The sequence below is a fragment of the Anomaloglossus baeobatrachus genome, chromosome 6, assembly GCF_048569485.1.
Source record: "Anomaloglossus baeobatrachus isolate aAnoBae1 chromosome 6, aAnoBae1.hap1, whole genome shotgun sequence".
NCBI lineage: Eukaryota > Metazoa > Chordata > Amphibia > Anura > Aromobatidae > Anomaloglossus > Anomaloglossus baeobatrachus.
In genome coordinates, this window is record NC_134358.1 from 388,111,742 (window position 1) to 388,132,608 (window position 20,867).

General features: G+C 43.6%; 1 protein-coding gene across 1 annotated transcript; it reads right to left on the bottom strand.

Annotated features, from left to right (window-relative positions):
* Positions 1-5,504: 5,504 nt before the first annotated feature.
* LSM5 (LSM5 homolog, U6 small nuclear RNA and mRNA degradation associated) lies at positions 5,505-14,112 on the bottom strand. Its single transcript, XM_075315091.1, has 5 exons — positions 13,954-14,112; positions 13,736-13,831; positions 8,840-8,867; positions 7,935-8,007; positions 5,505-5,744 (listed from the first exon to the last, which is right to left on the bottom strand). The coding sequence occupies exons 1-5, from the start codon at positions 13,997-13,999 to the stop codon at positions 5,712-5,714; spliced, it is 276 nt and encodes a 91-aa protein (XP_075171206.1). The 5' UTR covers positions 14,000-14,112; the 3' UTR covers positions 5,505-5,711.
* Positions 14,113-20,867: the final 6,755 nt, after the last annotated feature.

Consider the following 20,867-nt stretch of genomic DNA (forward strand, 5'->3'; position numbering starts at 1 on the left):
CAGAGCCACTACCATTGAAAAGATCCGCGGATTCAGGGATCATTCCCCTTGCCGCGGTTGATAGCACCTGAGGTAAGCTGCCAACTACAGGAATGGCCCATCGGGATTCAAACCCACAAGCTCACACATCCAAGGCCACAAGAGATCAAGGGTACCGGTCCTGGATGACTTCATCGGAACACCCACAGGTCCCGCAGAAGTCGTGGAGCCACAAGAGGATTTGCCCTTCTGGCTATTGAGGCCGGGCAGGTCTGTTTCACTTAGAACGGTGACTGTTCATACGGCTATGCTGCCGGCGCTCCAGAGAGTGCTGCTGCCTTTCTGAAGCCATCCTGGGATGTAGGCACGAGCACCCATGCTGCTCCTCCACCTTCCGGTCCCATAAAGGTGCCCCCCCCCCAGTTTCAATGTGCCCAGCGGTGTCCAGACGGCGGGCGTCTGCCCTAAAACCCCGCCGCTGCTGCTGCATGGGCGCTGCCATCCTCTTCAGGAGACGTCACGCAAGCACGCCTCCTGTACCCTGCATGCGCGCGTCCCAGAGTGCGCCACATTCGGAAGTCCTAGGCAGCAGGGGAGCGCAAGGGGGGGGAGGGGAAGGAGCGGCGGTCTGGAACCCCTGATGGGCCCTGCACGGACACCAGGTTACCAAAGGGATGGTGGACGGCGCTTCCAGCCCCGAAGAACGGCGCCGCAGGACTCACCCTACTTTTCCGGACACCGGACGGGGCTGGGTAAATACAGCTTCTGTACTTCAAACTTCTTACTTCAACCGCCGTATTCCAGAACAAGGTCTCCCATCAAGGACAGGAAACCAACTGACGAAGGGGAGAGGTATCGCCCATTTATTTCAGAATGGTTTCCTGTCCTCGCTGGGCGGATCCCTCTCTCTCACGTGGTGCTGTCATGGGTGAGGGGAAAACATCTTTTTGTAGATGTGTGTGCAAATGATATACATTTAATGACTTGGTTGTATATGTTTTTATGGTATATTGCACAATTTCCCTAATTAATTGTCCTCCACAATTGTATTATGTCAATATGTAAATTCTGTGATTAATGAGCAGTGTTTGAGCTCCACCCTTTTGGGTTGGGAATATATAAACTTGTAAAATTGTCTAAGATGTTGACATGATTAAGAACAGTTAACCTGTTTGAAACGCGTAGACGGACATCTGGTCTACCCCCAACTGTTATCATGGTTTTTCAGTTTTTTAAAATTTATTGAATAAAGCCATGTTTTATCTTATGAAGCGATTGCTGGATCTACCTCTGATTTGATTTACATTTCACCTGGTTGCCAGTCCAGTATTCCGGGCACCACACCCACATCTTGGAGTCTGGTGAGCTGTTTCTCCATTTCCAATAAGCATGGGTCTCCCCAGCTTGAGAATACCAGCCTACAGCTGTCAGCTTTATCATGGCTGGGGATCAAAATTGGGGGGACCTCAAGATATTTTTCTTATTTTTTTTTTTTTAAATGATTTATGTAAATAATTTAAAAAAGCTGCATGCTGTCCTCCTTATTTTGATACACAGGAAAGAAAAGTGTGGCTTGGAGCTTCAGACCATATGCGTTATCTGTGCTGGGTATCATAATACGGGGAGGCCCTACGCCAATTTTTTAAAATTTATTTTACACCAATAAAGACACACACAGCGCCTCTAATTGGTTGCAAATAAAAAGTAGCACGGCACTTCTGAAAAAGACGGGTGCTCTGGTAGGGTTCAACTCCATGAAAATGCAATGAAATAAAACCAGGCACTCCGATGTGAAAAAATCAAAGGACTTTATTGTTGGCAGCAAACAGTTCAATCACAGACGTTTCGGTCAAGTCATAGACTTTAATCAAGGAACTTGCTGTATATTAATAAACAGAAACTATGAATGAACAAATAGAAAAATTGTGAATCCGGAAGTATATTGAAGTAATGAAATGGTAAATTATGTTGGAAAACGAGGAGGCAGAAGGGTTGAAATTAAAGAAGCCAAGTTGTGAGTGGGGGTAGCTGCTTATCTCGTAGCAAAAGTAGAGAAGATAGCCCAAGGAGTTAATGAATGCCTGTTAGCAACACGCAATGTCAATTGCTGGTGTTTGGAATAATACGTAACAAGGTTTATGTAGTAACAGAAGGAACTTTGTATAGAAATAAACTGTTAGCTCAATTAGGTAGTTGCGCAATGGCCCCCAAATTGTAAAAGGTGGGGGTCTGGTAGTGAACGGAATAGTAAATAGAATGAAAGCAATAAGGAAAAAACACATAAATCCACCACTTGTGTGTGATGGTCTCTCTCGAGGCTCGGTAAGTATAACACGGTTGCTCCAATCCCCCTTTCCCTTCTACCAACATTTTTAAGCACCAGATTCTAGTCAGCACAGACCGACATGGGGACCAGAGTCTAGCCAGATATCTGGGATCAATTTCGGGCCCAAACCTGATGTATATATAAATAAACCCAGGTGGACCCGCCGGTACTCGGTTATCGGCGAGTCCACCCATCACTACTCATGACGACATGTAATACGATCGCTAGGAGAATCACAACTGGAAAGGCGCCCTCATTGGAGGTGAGCATAGCTGCTATTTTATAAAGGGAAAAACAGTGATTTATAAGTAGTGGCAATGTTAAAATCTCTCTTGGAAAAAAAAAAAAAGAAAAAAAAAAAGTGAACCAATTACTCAAACACAAGGTCATATGTCTATGAGCACTGCTTTGTGTGACACTTTAGTTCCATAATTATGAATCAGACCTATTTTTTTTCTTCAATTTGAAGCTGCATTTACACTGCAAGATAATTATGAATTTGCTGTTAAAAACATATATCACGATTATCTTGCCATGTAAATGGACTGCTGATCAACTAATGAGTGAGAAAATTTCCCATTCATTGGATAAAATGATCTTTAGCGCCTCACAGAAAAAAAACAAAAAAAAAAACAAAAAAAAAACCCTCCAAAAAAAATAAACCACCAAAACAGGACTCACATTGCCAAGAACTATGGCACACTGAACATGCTAGGCGTGCATGCCTTTCTTTGGTCTGCCAGTATAAATAGACATTTAAACAAGTGCTGATCAGTAAGTTTACTGACTGGTGGTCGTTTCGTGCTGCCATTCAGTCAATCTAAACCCTAAGACAATCCTTTCAGCATATGACAAGTGCTTTCAAGTGTGAGCCATGTTAAACAAAAAATAAAACCCACTGGGGTTTAGAAAAAAAGTGGAGCAGTTTCCCATAACCACTTTGACTGCTCTCTAAGGCTAAGTTCACATTTCCGCTAAAATCTATCAGTCACAATCCGCTGCTCTTGTAAACAGCGGAATCCGTTTAGCGGATTCCGCTGCTCCCATAGACTTGTATGAGCAGCGGATTGTGACTGTTGATGCTGCGTTGCACCCTCCGCCCGACTGATCAGTCGTGGAACGACTGACCGCCGGGCGGGAGGAACGCAGCATGTAACGTTTTTTGAGCAGCGAGATCCGTCGGATTTCGCTGCGCATGCTCTCTGGCTCCCTGCACACGTCACCAGCTTTGGTTGGTTACCCGATATTTACCCTGGTTACGGTGCAAGGAGCCAGCGCTAAGCGGTGTAGGCCCGTAACCAAGGTAAACATCGGGTAACCAAGGTAAACATCGGGTAACCAAGGTAAACATCGGGTAACCAAGGTAAACATCGGGTGCTTTGCTGTTACCCGATATTTAGGCTGGTTACGTGTGCAGGGAGGCCGACACTTCCCCGCTCGGCCCCGCCCCCTCCCGCACTCCGCACATGTATGTACACACACACACACACCTGTCCCCAGCCATGCAGACAAGCACTGACACCCTCGTCTGGCCCCGCCCCCTGCTCGGCTCCGCCCCCTCCCGCACTTTGCATGTGCACACACACACATACATACATACATACATACATACACATACACACACTCACTCACACATACACTCACCTGTCCCCAGCCATGCAGACCGCAGCACTTCTACTGACATCCTCAGCGCCTGGCCCCGCCCCCCGCTCGGCTCTTCCCCCGAACTCCGCCCCCCGCACACAACGGAATCCGACAAAGAATTCTGTTCTTTGTCATCCGTTGTACAGCGTTGAACAGCGCATCAGTCACATGCGTCAAGCGACGCATGTGACTGATACAAATCAACGGAAATGTGAACTTAGCCTAAGCCCCACAAAATCATGAGGCACCTCAGCTACTTCTTAGATCCTGCTAAGTAATCACATCCCAGGGGCTGGAAAGGAAAGCAGCAGATGTACCCAGGACATGAAAGGGAGAGCATGCCATACATATAGTCCACCAAATCAAGGTCTGGACAGAGTTTGGAACTGGACACCATAAACCTTTTTGCTTATCTCTATTAAAAGGGGATGTCCCACACAACATAAAAAAAAACAACAAAAAAAACCACATTTTAATCAATAGATCTTTGAATTAAAAAAAAATAATAATTCCAAATTGGATATGTTAAAAAAGTGTTCCTGTGCTGAGATGTAATCAAAAATGTGGCCCTTAGGCCCCTGTCACACATCAGTTTTCTGCCATCAGTCACAATTCATTGAATTTTGAAAAAACAAAAAAAACAAAAACAAAACAAAAAAAAAAAATAATAAAAAAAGGATCCGGCAACTGATACTGCTGGATTCGTTTTTTTTCTCGACTTTTATTAGCGACGGATGGCCTCACGTTTCATCAGTCGTTCGACAGATCCGTTGAAAAATGGACGACGTCCACAGTAACTTTTTTTTACGTTGCGAAAACGGACAGTGACGGATCCGTCGCAGTCTGTCGTTTGGTAGAATGGAAGCCTGTGAGCGCAGGATCAGTCGTCACCGGCGACGGATTCCGTTTTGTTGTAACTGAGCATGCTCCAATTATTATTTAGCCCCCAGCTAGTCGGATCCGTTGAAAAACGGATCAGTTGCATGAGTTTAGCCACAATCTGTGACTAATCCGTCGAGAAAATGGATTGTGACTGATGGCAAAAAACTGATGTGTGAAAGTGGCCTTATATGTACTGGATAATAGCAGTGTCTGACCGTACAGGGACAAGGTCTGAATATACCACATCTCCTGGGCAGAGGAGGACGCAAAAGACAGTACGCAGATAGCACAGCATGACATCACAAATGCTGTGTTCTTCTAGGTAAAACATTTCCCTGCCTGTTTTAAACAGGGAAAGAATCAGCTGCGATCCCAGGCTGTAATCTCTGTATACTCTCTTTTGCTTCCTCTGCTGCCAAGGAGATGTGGTATATAAAGACCATGAACTGGAATCGCTCTGTATGGTCAGACACAGCTATTACACACTATTGGCACATTTATAAGATTATGTCAGGACAGGGACTTTTTTTTTTTAACACATCCAATTGTGGAACTTATTATTTCAAGATCAAATAATTAAAATGCACTTTGTTAGTGGAACAAATACCTTTAATCATGCAAAATATTTCTGAAGTCAGTCATTCTTGTCTTCCATTATAGAAAGAAAATATGATTAATACCAAAACATAAATCTTTAATTTTTGGAGCACATTGATTAATACAAGCATTGTATCAAAATAAAGAATCCACATATTCCTCCAAGAACACCATCATGAAGGGAAGAAAAAAACAAAACAATTCTCCACTTCATCCTTGAAAAGGTTTAACAATCAAACAATCTAAATAAAATTGTGGCAACTTGTTCTGCTTCACAGTCCATTTATACTTCTGGGCCTTCTCCTCCAGGTACAAGCTAAAGAGGAAATATAGAAGTTAGTAATACAACCATGTACAATACAATATAAACTGCGGCAAGAATTTATATATAGTGGAACCTCAATTCACGAGTAACCTGGTGTGCAAGTATTTCGCTATACGAGCAAAGCTTGCTGTAACTTTGTAACTCAGTTTACAAGCAATCTTTGCTGTACGAGCAAATACTCACCGCACACACTTCCGGTTCCATATTTTCACCGCGCTATGACTCGCTCTTGCAGTCCGCACAAACACGCACACACACATTTTATGCTCACCTTACCTTCTGTTCCCTCACCAGCCTCCTGGTTCTTGTAGTCCGCAGGAATAGTTTGTGTATCGGGAAACCATCGCGACGATGGAGGAACTTACGCTGCCAGTCGCTTCTCAAGCGTGTTGCCCAATCAGAGGCAAGAGGCTCATGCCTTTGTCGTTAGCACGCTGGCTAATCAGAGGCATGCGGCTCCTGCGTATGACGTGGACGCTGACAGCGGAAGCTCCTGCATCGTCACAATGGTTACGGGATACACATACTGCGGACTTCAAACACCAGGAGGCCGGCGATGGAAGGTAACGTGAGCATTATATGTGTGTTTGCATGTTTTTGTGCGTGTGTGAAATGGCACAATAGGGGACATTGCACAAGTTGTGGAACAAATTGTCTGAGCTTCCATTATTTCCTATGGGAAATTTTTCCTTTGCTAGACGAGTAACTTGCACACTCCCAGAACGGATTGTTCTCGTAAACCAAGGTTCCACTGTACTGTGTGGAACGTAAAAAATGCTGTACAGATCATCAAGTGGGAAAGCATTTCTGTAGCATCTGGTCATTATTTTCATATGTAATCAAGTGGCAGACTTAAAATAAGTAATTTTATAGGGAACATGTCACCAGAATTTTCGCTATTAAACTAAAAGAATCCCCTTCTGCAGCTCATGGGCTGCATTCTATAAAGGTTCATCTTGCTACTGGCCCCCTTTCAGACCTACATAACTTTATAAAATATTACCTTTTGCTATGGTAATGAGGTTTGTTGGCCCCGGGGGCGGGCTGTATTTCACCTGTTATCCCCCTTCCTGCCGCTGTTCGCAGTCCCCCAGGGTTCATTCACGTAGATGAGGCCGCAGCCCTCATCTTCCGCAGTGCTACGGAGGTCTCGCACATGCGCAGTGGCACTATCGCGGGACTGAACAATTTTCAAAACGCGTCCGCCGGTGATGCTATTGCGCAGGTGCGAGATTATGAGCGGCGCTGTGAATGTCATCACCAGCGTCATCCAAGTACCGTGCCCAAGCTTTGACCTCTGCCTCTACCGTTATGCGCTTGCGCTTGCCATTGCTTATTTTTATCATCCCCGTTTACCTTTTTTTGAAAACTGTGCTCAGTCCGGAGATAGTGCCACTAGGCATGCGCGAGACCTCCAGAGCACTGTGGAACATGAGGGCGGCGGCCTCATCTATGTAAATGAACACTGGGTGACGGCGAACAGCGGCAGGAGGGGGGATAACACGTGAAATACAGCCCGCCCCCCGGGGCCAACAAACCTCATTACCACAGCAAAAGGTAATATTTAATAAAGTTGTTATTTAGGTCTGAAAGGGGAGGCAGTAGCAAGATGAACCTTTATAGAATGCATCCCAGGAGCTGCAGAAAGGGATTCTTTTAGCTTAATAGCATACATTCTGGTGACAGGTTCTCTTTAATTTTGGGTTGGGTAGGGTTTGTAATCAGGTCAAAACCTGCATATATTGCTGTTGGGAACTGTTCAATTATCTGACATTTGCTTTAAAGGGAACCGGTCACTTTGGAAAATGCTATTTACCTGCAGATAGAGGGTTAATCCGTAGGTACACATCATTACATTGCTATCCAATTGCCTTACTTAGTGCGCAACTACCAGGAGAAAACAAATTTATTTCTTCCCAGGAGCTGCTTGGTTCAGTGGGGGCTGTGTAGGGAGTGATTACAGTCATCGCTCACTATACTAAGCACGCCCTGCACTGTGACAGCTCTCTCCGCATCTCTGCAAAGGGAGCTATCAATTAAAGTCTTGGGGTGTGCTATTTCACTTGACGATATTTAGGCGAGTATTTTACATCAGAATTTGTATGTCAAAACTGGGAAATAATACAAATGTGGAAAGAGGTACAAGACTAATAAACAGTATAAAAGTAATTTTTTTGTCACCATTGTTATATTGTTTCCATTTAACAGAATTTGATCCAGCTTCGTAATTCGTCGTCCTTCAGGTGTGATCTCACTAAAATAGAAAAATAATACACAGATTAATAAATTAGCAAGTATTATTTCAAGTTGAATTCTTCCTCATCAAGAAGTCGGCTGTGTGTGAGTGCACACTAAACCGAATTATAATCCACAATCAAAACTGAACATTGAGGGTACGTCCACACGGATCAGATAAGCTGGCCATTCTTCATAGCGGCAACGTCTGCACCAAATGGAGTGGATTTTGCTTTGGAAATACTGGAGGTTTACTAAAGACTTCATCATCTGCACTAAATGCTGTGGATGTCTATATATATGTTCCAGCAGGAGTGGGCTATAAACGGCCTGTCTACAGTTGGACACAAGAATGAGGAAAGTTAAAAGGGATTGTCCACTACCTGAATATTACCTTAAGGCTATGTGCGCACTAGAAACTGACTTTTTCTTAAGGAAAAAAAAACAACCCTCTGAAAGAATCCCACACCTGCGGTAAAAAAACCGCATGCACGGTTTGGTGCGGATTTGCAACGGTTTTTCCGTAGGTTGGTCCCTGTGGGTTTTTACCATTATCTATGGCAAAAAACGCAGGTACTTCCTGAAAAGAAAAGAAGTGACATGCACATTAATTCCGCAGCGGAAATTCCGCAAGTAAATCCACATAGGTTTTGATGGGGATTGACTGCAGAAATTTTAGCCCTTTTCCTCTGCAAATCCGCGGTAAATACATAGCCTTAAAATGTGGTTGAGTACCACGTTAAGAGGAGAATGTCCAAGTAGTGAACAACCCCTTCATCTTGCCAAAGGCTTCTATCTACAGTAATATCCTGATAAACAATGGCCAGTGAAATGAAGACACTTATACTTACAATTCTGTGACATCTTCTAGGACCATATCTGAACAGTAGAGTCGAGAAAACATGGCAACAGAGGTAAAAAGAAAAAAATCCTGCTGGAATTCACTACTACTAATTAGTCACTAGACAGCGACTCAGCGCTGCTCTTCTTCCAGTAAAGGCTTGTGCCTCCATTTCACTTGCTAGGCTCCACTGCTGACAGTTCAGACAGATCAATGACCAATAAGTAGAACCCTGACCCATCGCCTATGTCACTAAAGGCCAGAGTTTAGTACAGGTCTCTGAGCATTTAGGACTCCATTAACCCCATATTTGCTGTGCTTGTATAAGAACAACACATTTGTGTTTCCTTACTTTGTAGCAATAGTTTTATTCCTGGTGGGGTCATTTTTATTTTTTTTTTTGCTAAAGTAAATGCCACAAAAAAAAAACAAATCCCAAAGGATGCTGCACCTTGAAAAAAAGACTGTCACTGCAACCTCCTGCTCTCTGGCCTCCCTTCCAACACTCTTGCACCCCTCCAATCTATCCTAAACTCTGCAGCCCGCTTAATCCACCTCTCCCCTCGCTACTCCCCAGCCTCGCCACTCTGCCAATCCCTTCACTGGCTTCCCATCGCCCAACGACTCCAGTTCAAAACATTAACCATGACATACAAAGCCATGCACAACCTGTCTCCTCCCTACATCTGTGACCTAGTCTCCCAGTACCTACCTGCACGCAACCTTAGATCCTCACAAGATCTCCTTCTCTGCTCCTCTCTTATTTCCTCTTCCCACAATCGTGTACAAGATTTCTCCCGTGCATCCCGCATACTCTGGAACGCTCTACCTCAGCACATCAGACTCTCCCCTACCGTGGAAAGCTTCAAGAGGAACCTCAAGACCCACCTCTTCCAACAAGCCTACAACCTACAATAGCCCTCAGCCCAGTAGACCACTGCGCAACCAGCTCTGTCCTCACCTATTGTACCATCACCCATTCCCTGTAGACTGTGAGCCCTCGCGGGCAGGGTCCTCTCTCCTCCTATACCAGTCTGTCTTGTACTGTTAATGATTTGTTGTACGTATACCCTCTTTCACTTGTAAAGCGCCATGGAATAAATGGCGCTATAATAATAAATAATAATAATAATAATAATAATAATAATAATAATAATTATGAAAAAACCCAGACTATATTAATTGACTGTAGGCATTAAATAGCACCACCAGTAGAACACACTTATAAATTCAGATAAATGCAATAATGGGGCACCAATGTGTTGCCATGACAGCGAGGGGTCAGGCGATGACTCACTTCATGTGAATGCCAGCAGATAGCCAGCACTCACAGGAGCACAGCATTTCTCCTGATCACCGCCACCAGCGCCCACAGCCACCCACAGCAGTGAGTTACACCAATATCACAGCCTAGAGCCCACAGCAGTGAGTTACACCAATATCACAGCCTAGCACCCACAGCAGTGTGTTACACCAATATCACAGCCTAGCACCCACAGCAGTGTGTTACACCAATATCACAGTCTAGCGCCCACAGCAATGAGTTACACCAATATCACAGCCTAGCGCCCACAGCAGTGAGTTACACCAATATCACAGCCTAGCACCCACAGCAGTGTGTTACACCAATATCACAGCCTAGCACCCACAGCAATGAGTTACACCAATATCACAGCCTAGCGCCCACAGCAGTGAGTTACACCAATATCACAGTCTAGCGCCCACAGCAATGAGTTACACCAATATCACAGCCTAGCACCCACAGCAGTGTGTTACACCAATATCACAGTCTAGCGCCCACAGCAATGAGTTACACCAATATCACAGCCTAGCGCCCACAGCAGTGAGTTACACCAATATCACAGCCTAGCACCCACAGCAGTGTGTTACACCAATATCACAGTCTAGCGCCCACAGCAATGAGTTACACCAATATCACAGCCTAGCGCCCACAGCAGTGAGTTACACCAATATCACAGCCTAGCACCCACAGCAGTGTGTTACACCAATATCACAGCCTAGCACCCACAGCAATGAGTTGACACCAATATCACAGCCTAGCGCCCACAGCAGTGAGTTACACCAATATCACAGTCTAGCGCCCACAGCAATGAGTTACACCAATATCACAGCCTAGCACCCACAGCAATGAGTTACACCAATATCACAGCCTAGCGCCCACAGCAGTGTGTTACACCAATATCACAGTCTAGCGCCCACAGCAGTGTGTTACACCAATATCACAGTCTAGTGCCCACAGCAATGAGTTACACCAATATCACAGCCTAGCGCCCACAGCAGTGAGTTACACCAATATCACAGCCTAGCGCCCACAGCAGTGTGTTACACCAATATCACAGCCTAGCACCCACAGCAATGAGTTACACCAATATCACAGTCTAGCGCCCACAGCAATGAGTTACACCAATATCACAGTCTAGCGCCCACAGCAATGAGTTACACCAATATCACAGCCTAGCACCCACAGCAGTGTGTTACACCAATATCACAGTCTAGCGCCCACAGCAATGAGTTACACCAATATCACAGCCTAGCGCCCACAGCAGTGAGTTACACCAATATCACAGCCTAGCACCCACAGCAGTGTGTTACACCAATATCACAGTCTAGTGCCCACAGCAATGAGTTACACCAATATCACAGTCTAGTGCCCACAGCAGTGAGTTACACCAATATCACAGCCTAGCACCCACAGCAGTGTGTTACACCAATATCACAGCCTAGCACCCACAGCAATGAGTTACACCAATATCACAGTCTAGCGCCCACAGCAATGAGTTACACCAATATCACAGTCTAGCGCCCACAGCAATGAGTTACACCAATATCACAGCCTAGCGCCCACAGCAATGAGTTACACCAATATCACAGCCTAGCACCCACAGCAGTGTTCGGGTATGTGCGCATGCTGCGCTCTTGGTTTGACAGAAAAAAAAAAATGCACCCTCTGGCAGACTGACAACTGTAAACACTTTGTTTGACAAAAAAAAAATGCATGCGTTTTGGATGTGTTATTGACAGTGCGTTTTTTTGAAAGGAGAAAATAAAAACATGATAGGCTATTTGATAGCTAAAATAGATGTATTGAGAGAAAATTAGATAGAAAGAATAGATAGAAAGAAATAGCAGAATAGCTCAATAGAGAGATAGCTAGCTTGGCCAGATGTTTTTGTTTTTTTTTTTAATGTGGCTCCACCCCATTTTTCATATACAGTACAGGAACAGCAGTAGTTGTAGGCTGCAGCCCTCCGCTGTCTGATGTACCTTGGCTGGTTATCAAAAACAAAAACAGAGGGTATCCCACGTTTGTTTTTTTAACTATTTGATATAGAAAAAAAAAAAACGTGGGGTCCTTTTTTTAAAACCAGCCAAGGCACAGCAGACAACCGGGGACCGATATTATTAGGGTGGAAAGGGCCATCATTATTTGGCCCTTGCCAGCCTAACAATAGCAGCCTTCAGCCGCCCCAGAAGTGGTGCATACATAACATGTGCTAATTCTGGCGCTGGGCCCGACTCTTCCCGTTACCCTGGTGCGGTGGCAATCGGGGTAATAAGGAGGTATTAGCAGCCCACAGCTGCTGCTAAGTCCTAGATTAGTGATGGCAGGCATCTATCAGACACCTCCATCACTAATCAGTAAGTGAAAGTAAATAAACAAACTCCCAAAAAATCCTTTATTTGAAATAAAAGACAAAAAGAGCACCCTCTTTCACCACTTTATTAACCCCCAAACACCCCTCAAGGTACGATGTAATCCACACGAGGTCCCACACTTCCAGCACTGCTACATCTGATGCTCACAGCAAGTGCCATAGCACAAGACTGCCCTGTAAGCTGTACGCAGCTGAAGTGAGCCACGCAGTCAGCAGTGCTGTCACTTAGGTGATTTCCGGTCACAGGCGAGTCCTCCACCTGTGACCGCAAATAAGACTGCGACTGAAATAAGCCGAAGCAGGAGGACTCACCTGAGTAACGTCACCGCTGATGGCACAGCTCACTTCAGTCGCAGCCTGAAACTCATAGCTGTGAACCCGTCACATCACTGCTGCGACGCACGCCGTACTGCAGGGCCTGCAGCTGTGATGTCAGGAGTTCACCCGAGTTCATTCTGATCGTGCGGCTCTGTCTACACTCACAGCTGGCAGTCATGTTCTCTGACGCTCGCTATGACAGGACATAGATGTAGCAGAGCTGAATCACCGTGGGACCTCTTGTGGATTACTTCGGACCTGGAGGGGTGTTTGGGAGTTAATAAAGTGGTGAAAGAGGGGGCATTTTTTGTCTTATTTCAAATAAAGGATTTTTTGGCTGTTTGTGGTTATTTACTTTCACTTACACATTAGTGATGTGGGGTGTCTCAGACGCCTGACATCACAACCTATGACTTAGTGGCAGCTATGGGCAGCCATTAACCCCTTATTACGCTGATTGCTACCGCACCAAGGCTTGTGCCCACGGGAGCTCGTACCTACGGATGTATCTGCAGGTACGGCCGCATGTTTACTGCAGCTGCCTGCCGGCATCCGCAGCTATTTTTAGCTGCGGTAAACCTGCGGACTTTCATGCGATTTACCTGCGGACGTCCCAGCCTCTATCTCCATAGTGGAGGGCCGGGATTTCCGCAGGAATAATTGACATGCAGTTATGTGCGCCTGCGGGACATACGCAGCCGCACATTCCGCAGCGTGGACACAGACACTGCCCATGTCCCATAGGGTAACATGGGGAGTGTCTGTACTTGCTGTAACCTGCGGATTTATCTGGAAAATCCAGATAAATCCGCAGCAAAATCCACAGAAGCAAGCTCCCGTGTGCACATAACCTTACACCAATATCACAGCCCTGCGCCCACAGCAGTGAGTTCCAGCAATATACAGGATACTGACAAAGTCATCAAACCCCAGCAGCGTGCCTACAATCTCCTTATCACTCTTCATAACGATGTGTATACGGGATCCTATACACTTATCCACCAGCTCTGCGGAGACATAAAGGGGAGCTTGTAAATCAGTGTAACCCAGACATAACACATGGAGCTCAGACTCCCCAGCAGCTTAGCACAGCGGGCAGGTTTAACCTGAAATCCTAGCATTACCATACCGAGCGGAAGCAGCTGTGACGGGTTGGTGGTGACATTAGCCGCCATTATCGCAGACGCGAGTCCTATGATCACTCAGATGCCTTTCGTAATTGTCCGCCTCCAGGCAGCACCCGTCCCGCAATCAACCACCGAGATTATGATACGCGCAGGCGCAGTGACGAACGCTCAGTCTTGACTAAACAATCATCATCGACATGTGACGTAATGCAATGGGCGGAGTTTACCGCGCACTTCAGTTCCTCATTTAGAAGCGGCGCGTGCAGCACAATTTTTTTGGCGGGCTTTTGTGAGGCCAGACCAGTATGAGGCGTCTCACCTCAGTTCTCGTCCTCCTGAACCCGTACACCATAATAAGCTTTACTGTATGAAGACAAAGCCTCTGTGCTTAATACCACAAAGTGAGGGAGGGCAGCTGCTGACACTACTCTCCATTTTAGCTATAATGGTGCTAAAATCTTAAGACAATTCCTAGAAAATGGCACATGTACAAAACAACAACGGCCCAGCTAATGTGTGCTACTTTTAGCTCCTACTAAAATGGCCTTCTAATTAAAAAACAATGAAAAACTGCAAATGTGACTGGACTTGCTATGTTCTGACACAAATTCAGCAAAAATGTCTAATACAGATGCAGTCATTTCACTGATTCTTGATTATTTTTTTAATCCTTCCCTACATCGGACATAATGGTATGTCTGACCTTGAAATGCGTGCACACAAATACATGTACCAGTATGCCTGGGCGATTATACAGCCCAGGCTCAGCCTAGACCAGTGAGCAAACTAATAACACTTAGGCTATGTGCCCACGCTGCGGAAAATGCGCGGATTTTGCCTCGGATTTCTCGCGGAAAAGCCGCGGATTTCCCGAAAATCTGCAGCTCAGGCATTTCCCAGCCATTTCTATGGCAGTTTGGAAATGCTGTGCCCACGCTGCGGATTTTTCCGCAGCGGATTTCATGCGGATTTTGATCCGGAAAAATCTGCAACATGTCAGTTAGGCTATGTGTCCACGGTAGAATGTTGCTGCGGATTTTTCTGCATGAAAATCCGCAACTTTCCCGGCAAATCCACACCTTTTCAAAGGTGCGGCTTTGGTGCGGATTTTTTTTTTTCCCCAATTCTATAGCCAAAATCCGGATCAAAATCCGCAACAATAATTGACATGTTGCAGATTTTTCCGGATCAAAATCCGCGGCAAATCCGCCGCGGAAAAATCCGCAGCATGGACACAGCATTTCCAAAATGCCATTGAAATGGCTGGGAAGTGCCGCTGCTGCAGATTTTCGGAAAATCCGCGGCTTTTCTGCGAGAAATCCGCGCATTTTCCGCAGCGTGGACACATAGCCTTATTGTTGCGGATTTTCATCCGGATTTTGGCTTTAAAATTGGGGGAAAAAAAATAAAAAAATCCGCACCAAAATCCGTATCAAATCCGCGGCAATTCCGCGGTAAATCTTTGAAAAGGTGCGGATTTTGCGGGAAAGCCGCGGATTTTCATGCAGAAAAATCCGCAGCAACATTCTACCGTGGACACATAGCCTTAGGCTGCTATCACACATCAGTTTTTTGCTATCAGGCACAATCCGGCGCATCCGTTTTTTTTGCCGCCAGATGCGTTTTTTCCCTCATAGACTTTCATTAGCGCTGGATGCGGCATATTTAGCCGATGCGCTGGCCGGATGGAACGTTGCTTTCAGCGTTTTTTGTCTGCGGCGAAAAACCGTATCCGGCGGCGGCCGGATGCGTTTTTTTTAACTGCATGCTCAGTATCAAACCGGATCCATCAAAAACCGGACGGGCCGCATGGAAAAACGTATGCAACGGATCCGTTTTTTTCACCGCATCCGTTGCATAGGTTTTTGAGCCGGATTGTGCCTGATGCAAAAAAACTGATGTGTCAAAGCAGCCTTAAAATCCCATAGAGGGACTAATTAAAAAATTAGGGACTAATTAAAAAAAATGAAAATTGTAAAATATATGTATATATATATATATATATATATATATATATATATATATATAGCTAAATAAAGAATATGCCTATACATACATTTATTCAATAACAAAGTGCACATATTCTGCATCCAGAACAACCTGATCTATCAAACTCTAGTTAACCCCCTCAGTGAACACCTTAAAAATGGCAAAAATTATGCTTTTTCACCATAAGGCCAGAAAAAAGTGCAATAAAACGGGATATAAAAAAAATGGCATCTCTGAAAATGTCATCTTGTCTCACAAATAACACATTCACAATCAGCTCATCCAGAGGGAAAAATTAAAATGGTTATATCTCTCAGAAGATCGTGATGGAAAAACAATATTTTTACATAAAAAAAAAACAAATATGGTATTGCTATAATCAGATTGACCCAAAGAATAAATCTGCCTTATATTTTTCACCAAACAGTGAACGGCGTAATAAAACCTCTAAAAAAAAAAATATTTTTTCATTCTGACTCCCAAAACTGGGAATAGAAAGCGATTAAAAAATGTTATGTGCACAAAAATGGTACCAATAAAAACTTCAACTGCAAAAAACAATCTCTCACATGACTTTAGAAAAATCATAGCTATCAAAATATGGTGATGCAAAATCTTTTTTTTTTGTAAAATGAAAGCACGCTTTTTAGTGTATGATAGTGTCATGTCCCCCCCGGAGTCCGCCTCTGCGACTTCTGCTCCGATTACCAGGCGAAGCCGTGTTTCCATCGTAGATGGTGCTGGTGATGGGAGAGGAGTCGGTGCCAGTGGCTCTGCTGGGTGCAGGCTCCGCTCATCCACTTGGCTGGGTTTCCCAGTACCACTGGCTGACTGTAGGTGGCGTGTGTCTTCCAGCTGAAGTTTACCATCATTAAGCTGCAGCCAATGGGAAGACACCACACCCTTCTTATTCCCCCCTCCTATCATCTGACCACTGCCAGAGATAGTTCTGTACTCCTGCTTCCTGTGCTGTTTGTATTTTGATTCCTGTGAGCTGACCTTTGCTTTGTTTTTTGACTATCCTCCTGCCTGTCATTTTTATACCTTGCTGCCAGTTCCGAATTTGACTTCTGCTTTGTCTCCTCACTACGCCCTTGCCTGCCGATTCTGTTACTGTTTTGCGTTTCCTGGTTTTTGACCCTGCCTGACTACCACGTCCTATAGCCTACCACAGGTGGTGATCTCTGAGGCTCTGTGTAATTCCAAATCCCTGTATAGGGGTTAAAGGGTTGCAGAGCTCTCGGGGTCCTGCTTTGTGAGTGGCTTTTTTCTATCCTCCCTTCACAGCCAGTCTGTGTCTGTGGCTCCAGGCTGGTGTTACAGATAGTATTCGAACCTAAGAAAAAAATAAAAAGAAATAAAATATATACAAACACAGATATATATATATATATATATATATAAATATCCTACCAGAAGCATAAAGCTGATTCACAGACTAAAAAACTCCTTTGTTTTATAGAAATACGTTTTACTAACAAAAGCGATTAAATACAAAATCTTCCACAATATATACCAACCAATATAATTAGTGCCAACTATACAATAGAAACATGTATCCCCCTCCAATAATTGCTCTATATAATCCCACTAAGTTCAGTAGCGTATAATAAATAACTCTGTTCCCCTATAAGAAAGGGTTTTGATCATTTAGATTGATATAAACACATCATAAGTCCACAAGGGGGACCCTAGTGATACTCAAGTGTCAATCAAGCATTACAGAAATATCCCTAATCAGTCCAATAGTCAAGAGTCCTACAGTCAAGGTCCCTAATCGCAACACTTTACCATAACCTTTGATTCTACGTTGGGATGTAATTCTGAAATTGTTGACCATTATCATATAGAAGAGGAGGTTGTACCATTGTCAATCTGTATACCCCTAGTCGACCCGACTCGTTTCCCCTCCCCACAGGAGGTTCTTCAAGGGGCGTTCAAAAACAGAATGAAAATAGTATACAAATGATACATATATTATACAAATTATCCTCAAACTATATAGCAGGAATAAATATGGTTTATTTAGTATCCTCTGGCTATATCATATCCTCAATATCCAATGTTGAACGGCCCCTGAAGAACCTCCTCTGGGGAGGGGAAATGCCCTCCTTGCATTAGCTGTTTTGTGAGACTAACAGAAGCATAAAGCTTTCATCATTTTATACCACACAGTGAACGGCGTAAAAAAGGAATAAAATAATTCTTGACCTGCTGGTGATTTGTTAATTTTTCCTCCCAAAGATAGCAGTAAGGCTCCCCTCATACTTAACCTGAGCGCTTACATCGGGGGTTTCTGTGTAAGCCTCTGACATACGGGATTCAGTAACATTGGTCTCTCGCTCTCTTGCCTATGATCCAGCGGTGTCTGTCATTTTAATTGTGCATAAAAGTGCGGCCGACAACAATTTTGTGCACCTTTGAAGACCTCACTGAACAGAGGCAAGATGGGGTCCAAGATATTTCTACCTGCCTCATAGTGAATGGATCAATTGGAAGTTACATCGGAATCACGTCAGTTGGAGATTTAGATGACAACCCAGATGTACGTGCTCAGTTTAGAGCACAGGATAAATATGATACAAAATGTCATGAAAAATATTCCCAATAAAAGCTTCAACTCAACCCACAAAAAGTATCCCCCACTCAGGTCCGTCATCTGTTCAATGGAAATATAGGGAGCTTTCATATTACTGGTAGCACAAATGCTTTTGAAGAGCACCAGGCTCCTTTCTCCCAAAAAAAATCCAATGAAATTTGCACTCCCAAATCCAAATGCTGCTCTGTCTTCTGAGCCCCACAGTGTGCCTGAACCACATCTATCGCCCACATTTTTGGCATTACTGTAGCGAGTAGAATCCACTTAATTTATGGGGCGCGTTTCTCTAGAAGCACAATCTTGGCATAATATAATGGCCTTACAAGGGCACATTTACAAGTTTCGATGAAATCCCAAAGGGGTGTAATTTCCAAAATGGGGTCACTTGAGTAGTCTGCTCATCTGACACTTAGAGGGTCCGTGTGATGCTGGCTATCGTCACTTCAAATACAAAAAATGTCCCTCAAAAGTAGAGTAGTAAAATAGAAAAACAAAAATTGTGTGACATATTATGGGGCCTTTTTTTCTTTTTTTTTTATTACAAATTTTCACTTTTGAAAATGTAAAATCTGGGTCTAAAAACAACATTTTAGTGGTAAAAATTAAATTGTTCTTTCTTCACAGCACAATAGAATAAAATTATATGTAACACCTATGGTGTCAATATGCTCACTGCACCTCTAAATGAACTCATTAAGGGATGACATTTGTAAAATGAGGTCATTGCTGTCCTGCTATCTAAGAGGCTTTGCCATTGACATGGCACTCGAAACCAATTCCATCAAAACCTGCATTCCAATATGGTGCTCCTTCCTTTCTCAACTTGGCACTGTGCCTGAACAGTAGTTACTAATTACATATTTTTTTCCTATTAACCCTTGTAAGAATTAAAAACTTGGGGTTAAAACATTTAAGTGAAAAAAAAATGTAATTTTTTTTTCTTCACCACCCAATTGTATAAAATTCTGTGACACGCCTGTGGTGTCAATATTCTCACTGTAGCCCTAGATGAATTCATTTAAGGTTATTTATAAAATGGGATCACTTATTGTGGGATTGCTTTTCTGGCATGTCAAGGGCTTTGTCAATGTGACATGGCAGCCCCAAACTATTCCCTCAAAATCTGAACTTGTTGATTTTTTGAAGTTTTCATTGTGCTTCAAACGTAGTTTTCAATCATATATGGGGAAATTGCGTAACAAAGTGTACAGTTCATTTTCCTTTATTACCCCTTTTCAAAAATTAAAACTTTGGGAAGAAATCAATATTTTAGTGGAAAGAATGGTAACTTATGTTATACAATTCTGTGAGTCACCTGAGGATTAAAAATGCTCAATACACCCCTAGATGAATTCTTTGAGACATATAGTTTCCAAAATGAGTTCACTTGTGGGGCACTTTCACTATGTCTGGCATATCAGGGGCTTCAAATGTGCCATGTTGTACGCAATCTATTCCAGCCAAAAAGGACGCTCCAAAATTCAAATAGCACTCATTCCCTGCTGCCCATCTGTGTGCCCAAACAGTGGTTTGGTACCGTGAATGAGGTATCATACTCTTCTATCTTACTGCTGTTTGTGAAAATTAAACATTTAGAGCTAAATAAACAGTTTTGTGGGAAAACGTAATTTTTCACGTTTCAATTTTAAAAAATTCTCTAAAGCAATTATGAGTTTAATATGCTCACTACACCACTAGATGAATTCATTGATGGATGTAGTTTTCAAAATGAGGTAACTTGTTGGGGTTTATGCAGTTTTGGCATGTCAGGAGCTCTATAAATGCGACATGGAATCCACAAACTATTCATGGTAAAATGACGCTCCAAAATTCAAATAGCGGGCCTTCCCTTCCAAATCTTACTGCATGCCCAAACAGTAGTTTTTGACCATGTATAGGATTATCGCACTCCAAATAGGCATGTCTGCAGCACACAGGCATAATAGAGCCTCATAGTCAAAATGTACCTAAGGAAATCACTAAATGTAAAGTCCATAAAACCAATCTACCAATCAAAGACAGCACTCATCAGAAAGTTTCATATAAAAGTCCTTTATTCCTGCATAGAGTAATGACAACAGCAACGTTTCGACCTGCATGTTTTTTTCAAGTCTATTTTATATGTGCTTGCTTATTTTTTTTTCCACTATGTTGGCTGACTTAAATAATTATAGATTTTTCTGGCTGATTCATCAATCGCTACTTTTAACAAAATCAGAAAATTTGGCGCAATGTTACTCCAGTTTCCCTCAGGTGTAATTTTATCCAAGCTTTTCAAAAGTCACATTTTTGTGACATTTTGAAAAGATGCAAATCTTGGCCCAGTCT